General features: G+C 35.7%; 1 protein-coding gene across 3 annotated transcripts; it reads right to left on the bottom strand.

Moving 5' to 3' along the window:
• Positions 1-451: 451 nt before the first annotated feature.
• LOC148878180 (CRIB domain-containing protein RIC10-like) lies at positions 452-3,783 on the bottom strand. Of its 3 annotated transcripts, none has more exons than XM_088950247.1 (5): positions 3,295-3,783; positions 2,912-3,003; positions 2,713-2,810; positions 2,497-2,602; positions 452-904 (listed from the first exon to the last, which is right to left on the bottom strand). In XM_088950247.1, the coding sequence occupies exons 2-5, from the start codon at positions 2,964-2,966 to the stop codon at positions 792-794; spliced, it is 372 nt and encodes a 123-aa protein (XP_088806373.1). In that variant the 5' UTR covers positions 2,967-3,003; positions 3,295-3,783; the 3' UTR covers positions 452-791. The 3 variants fall into 3 exon arrangements, with proteins under 3 accessions (XP_088806373.1, XP_088806363.1, XP_088806382.1); XM_088950237.1 differs by having other exon boundaries at positions 2,713-2,834; positions 3,295-3,780; XM_088950256.1 differs by lacking the exon at positions 2,912-3,003 and having other exon boundaries at positions 2,713-2,841; positions 3,295-3,508.
• Positions 3,784-5,233: the final 1,450 nt, after the last annotated feature.

The following is a 5,233-nucleotide window of genomic DNA, read 5'->3' as shown; positions in this document are numbered from 1 at the left end:
CAGGTTAAGAAATAAATTACAATAAAAAGTGAAAGACACAAACACAACAAATTGTATAATGCATTCACGCATTGTTCCATTTTCCTGCAAAAGAAGTCTAGAAACAATTAAACACTTCACCAAAGCGAACAAAATTTTCAGAACAAATTGAAATTTCAGGAGTACAGGGTATTCAATGTATAGCTTTAGGGCTAAGAGTCTTATTGATCTATAATATGCAAGGGGTGTAGGTCATTATCAATCACGACCATCCAATTAAATGGATCACACAAATGGTGACTCTTACAAGTCACAACAGAATTTCTATAATTTTGACCATAGGATTTAAAAGATCAAGATGAGAAAATATCCATCTTTCTTCCTACTTTGACTCTATCCATGTTTCTCTGTTCAGACATAACCCTCTCGTTTAATTAAGCTACGTTGGTTCAAACATAACCCTCTTCATCTCTTTACCATACCAAATTCTTATTTTCATTGTTTTAGCTATATATTAAATCTAAACTAAGTACAAGTGAAGCAAAAAGAAAACAACTTTTTTGCTTTACACGGGAATGAAAAACTATCATCCAACCACTCAACCTTCTTCTTTCTGCCCTTGAGAGTGAACATCCCAAGCACAAATGGGGGAATTCATCACCCCCTTCTTTCTACATTCCAATGTTTTGTCTTTTCTAAAAGCTTTTGTATTGCCCCAACTTCATGTTACACGGCCAGAATATTAATCCTTGATGATTAGGTGCAGTCTCCACTTAGGTTAGCCGTTAGCGTGCCAGCAAATGAAGAGGATTTTATTTTCTTGACGACCTTGAGGATGATGAGGACGTCGACTTGGTCTTCTTCCGGTGTTTCTTGTCGTTGGTCATTTGAGAAGCCTGTTGAGGTCCCATAGATCGCTCGAAATCTGTCGATGAACAAATCAGCAAACTAGTTTAATTAGTAATTTTGTTTATCAAGGCCCAAATCTATTATCATCAATCAGTCATTTGAAAGACTGTCCACTTCAACATCTTTGAATAGTTTATTTGGAGAACCAGTTTAGTTGAATTTTCAGTTCAACCCTCCCCAACAGCCCCAAATGAAGTTAAATCCTCTGAAACGAGTGTGATACAAAAGCTAGACGTCAACCCATGCTTGTTCTAGTTGATGAAACATAGACTCACATACGGGTTGATGCTTCATCATTTTTGATATTATCATTGAGAGATATTTTTAATACACGACAAAAATATACTGTATAACATTATGAGAAACTATTTTGTGGAGGGCTGATTTGAATTCTTCACATACAAACCAAATTGGGGTATTAGAAATATTTAATATTATTATTAATTATCATCATTATCATTATCCTAAGCCTTATCCCAACCATATGGGATCGACTACATACATCCTATTATTCCATTTCATTCTTTTTTTTTTTTTTCCATGTTTGATAGACTTTACTATTCCATTCTGTTCAATGCAATATCATCATTAAATTATAAGGGCTCAAATCATTTTTAACTACTTGCACCCAAAACCCTCCCCGTCTCCAACTTGTAATACTTCACTTACTAATTATCATTATTAGTCCGACCACTAATAATAAACCTTAAATCTTCTGACTGAGTGCCCAATGTCAAACAAAAACAAGGGTCTATAAGAGATTAAGAGCAAGTTGAGAAATTAAAAAAAAAAAAATCTTAATATATATTCTCTGATAAACGAAGTAGAATACCCCACAGCCATAGCCCATAGGAGTTAGTGAATATAGCAGTAGCACCCACAACGCGGAGCAGCTCAGAACCGAGTGACCAATTGTACTGTAGGGTCATCGGCCTGGGCTTCAGGTTGAATAATGGATTCAGCGCTCATTAGTCATCCTATGATTGTGAAGTGACGGTGATCAGAGAGCTACACTAGAAACCAGGGCCCATCCTCTCATGAGCCGAGTGTGGGCTCCACCGCACCCGACAAAAGAATATCGTCCGGGAGACCGTGACCGAACAGAATCATTCCTTTAGATAAATAGTAATTATAAATTGTAGTATATGATAATTCCAAAATACTTAATGTAACAGCGAATCAATCCTGACCGTTTTCTTTGTCAAGGGGGGGATAGGCTGTCAATTTGCCCAGCCAAGATTCCCTCTGTTCTTGTAGCTCCTCCCTCTTCTTATTATTATTGGATTGTAGGAAAGCGTGTCCCGTGGGGTAACAGGGTCCCTACCTCACTGTAGAAGCAAAGCATCTTCCACCTTTCTCTCTCTCTCTCTCACATTCACAAAACTAACCCTAAAGACTGAGGAGTCTATGTTTTGGGTTTCATGGAAAATAGAAAGGTGGGGAAAAGTTAGTATGGAATTTCACAAACATTGTTAACAATTTTCCCTTAGCTCCCTGTTTCTCACTTATTTTCTATCAAACCAAACCCAATTACCACTATATTACCATAAGAAATTGGACTTCTGTTTCATTTACGAGAAAGATTGAAAGAGAGGGTATCAAACGTACCTTGAGAAGACCAAGTTGAAACAGCACTGAGATTGGGATCCCTTGGGTCACTAATTTTGCTTAGAGACGTAGCTGAGAAATCTGATGAAGTCTTGAATTTGTTCATCTAGGTAGCAGATAGAAGAACAAGGAACTCTCTCAGAATTGAAAGAGAAAAAGAGACTGAACAGATCAATCCATACGTGTAAAATGAGAAACAGAGCAAATGTTACGTACCCAGCTGGGTGCATTGTTAGAATGGCTATCCCACCCAATGTGTGCAACATGTTTAACATCTGTTGGGTACCCAATCTCCATATCACGGTCCTTGCCGACTGAAAAGCAAACCCATTTCTCGTCTTCAGCCTAGAGAGCATAAAACCCATGAAAGGAGATAATAAATGGCTAAAAGATTTAAATAAGGAGGAGGCAGTACCAAAGATTTGGGAGAGGTACTTGAACCCCTTATAGATCCCCTTCATCTTTGTCATGGTAGATTATCCAGAACAGGTCCAAGTCCAACAGCTCCTTTAAGATACCAAACACGAAAGAAATGAAAAAAGGAGAAAAAAAAAAACAGACAAACAGACAAAAGAAGAGATGGGTCTGGTTGGATGAATTTGGATTTTCTGAAAATTTCCCATGAAGAAAACTAAATGCTTCGAGCATTAACAGTAGTGCAGCAGGAGACCCAAAGGCGATTCATATGTATTAAATCCATGATCTTGTTAGTAGATACAGATATGGCAGAGAATAGGGCGATTTGGGATCTCTGCTTTATTTAATGCGAAGCAAAAGAAGAAACAACATAAATATTACCTTATAATGAACGGGCGTTAATGTCTTGAGATCGCAAAGTTTGAGATTCAGAAGAAAAGCCTCTCCTCCTCCTCTCATCAAGCTTCATCGTCATTCATCTTTGGTAATTAGTTGTTGGAGACACTATGTAAAACACTTGTCCTGCAGTTTAAAAGAAGAAAAGGGACGGAGTGATGCAAAAAGAAGAAAAGGGAACAAAAAGAAGTTTGGTCCTGCAGAAGATGGGTTGCAGATTACAAAAGCTAAACTTGATTGACTAATGATATGTGGAGGAGAAATGGAGAAGTAGAGAAGAAGAGAAAGAAAAAGGTGGAGTGGGAAGAAACAAGGTGGATGGAACTTCCCAAATCGAGAGTGAGAGAAGGTTTTAACTTTTCTTAAGGAGAATGCATAGACGACAAGAAAGGTGGATCAATTAAATGTAATTCAGCTTCAGCCAGTGAATTGTAAATTGTAGCCTCTCTCTCTCTCGTGAGACAGAAGATCTAGAATTATTGAGGGATATTTTGCGATTAATAAATGTGAGTTTTACTGCAAAATGACAAATCTATCCTTCTATACTTTTAGTGTTTAAAACGTATCCTTCTTGGAATATCCAAAAAGCTTACCATGTTAACTTGTTTTTAGAGATGAAACATATATGAGCCCCAATGAAATTTCCCAGGGGCGTAGGAATAATAGGAAACTAGGAATCATGCTCTTGCCTGTATGATCCTAACAGTGCAATTGGGATCTTCTTGACAACTGGTGGATCCAGAAGGTGGATCATGATCTCTTGAATCGGTTACCCCGCTTGGATTGTGTTTCATAAAAGTATATTTATTTCAATTGTTTGATCATTTGTTTTTAGTACAAATTTTATTTGCATTTGTGTAAATGCACAGAGTGCGAAATTCTGATTTACTTTTGCTTTATATTTTGACTTGCCTTTTTTGTTTTTGTTTCAGACAAGTAAACCTTATTTAAAAGAGGATAGAGGTAGGAGGAAGGTTATTGATTTGATATTGAGGTAAAAAGCATTTATTTCAAGGGAATTAGTGTAAGAGGAAGTTGGTGCAAATTTTGCATCAATTTATGAATACAAAATTTACTCTGCCGAAGATTGCAAATGAAACAAAAAGTATAAATTTTGTATCAGGCACACTTTACAAATGATTGTTACAAACAATCAAATGCAAATTTTGTATTCACTGTTTGACCTGGGAACCGGACCCTTGATCGATTTGTTCTCCGAGTCGGTTTTAAAATCCTTGATTAGTTGAATAGGATGCACTGCAGTGCAAATTCATTTAGTCTTAATTTGGGGGGAGTACAAATATAAATATCTATATTGCAAAAACTTATATTTTGTATTATTTTGTATGTATTTGTTCTGTACATATTTGTATTTGTACCCTTTCCAAATTGGGCATTAGGCTTAGTTTGGAAAGAATACAAATACAAATATGTATAGTACAAATAAATACAAAAGAATACAAAATACAAGGTTTTGTACTCTACATATTTGTATTTATACTCCTTCCAAACTAGCCTTAGTCTCAATTTGGGGGAGTACAAATGTAAATATTTATGGCTGTGTTTGGTTATAATGCAAAAAAAATTGCAGTGCAAATGATTTGAATGTAAATTGTGATTTGTTTTTGTTTTAATTTTTAGCTTATTTTGTTTGGTTGCAATACAAATGAAGTAAATTAAGACATGAAGCAGAATAAAATAAAATCCAAAACAAAATTAAACAAGAATTTGCATTTTTTTATATTTGCACTCTTATGCATTGTACTAGTGCAAATAAATGTGTACTGCAACCAAATACAGCCAGTGCAAACCCTTGTATACTGTATTTGCACTCTAACCAAACTAAGCCTTAGCATTAGACTATTAGTACAAATCTATGGGACTGCAAATTGTAGTTTATTTTTACTTTAGATTTTATTGTATT

This window comes from Nelumbo lutea, chromosome 1 (genome assembly GCF_056320005.1).
Source record: "Nelumbo lutea isolate HS-2025 chromosome 1, American lotus-T2T, whole genome shotgun sequence".
Classification (NCBI taxonomy): Eukaryota; Viridiplantae; Streptophyta; class Magnoliopsida; order Proteales; family Nelumbonaceae; genus Nelumbo; species Nelumbo lutea.
The sequence above is the reverse complement of the archived record's forward strand: the minus strand, read 5'-3'. Positions and strand labels throughout refer to the sequence as shown.

Bases quoted from the DNA above. Each gene is read 5' to 3' on its own strand.
- LOC148878180 (XM_088950256.1), bottom strand. From the start codon at position 3,372: ATGAGAGGAGGAGGAGAGGCTTTTCTTCTGAATCTCAAACTTTGCGAT. The intron at 2,842-3,294 runs GTAATATTTATG...TATGCTCTCTAG, and splicing joins TAACGCCCGTTCATTATAAG to GCTGAAGACGAGAAATGGGT. The intron at 905-2,496 runs GTACGTTTGATA...GTTCATCGACAG, and splicing joins TTCAACTTGGTCTTCTCAAG to ATTTCGAGCGATCTATGGGA.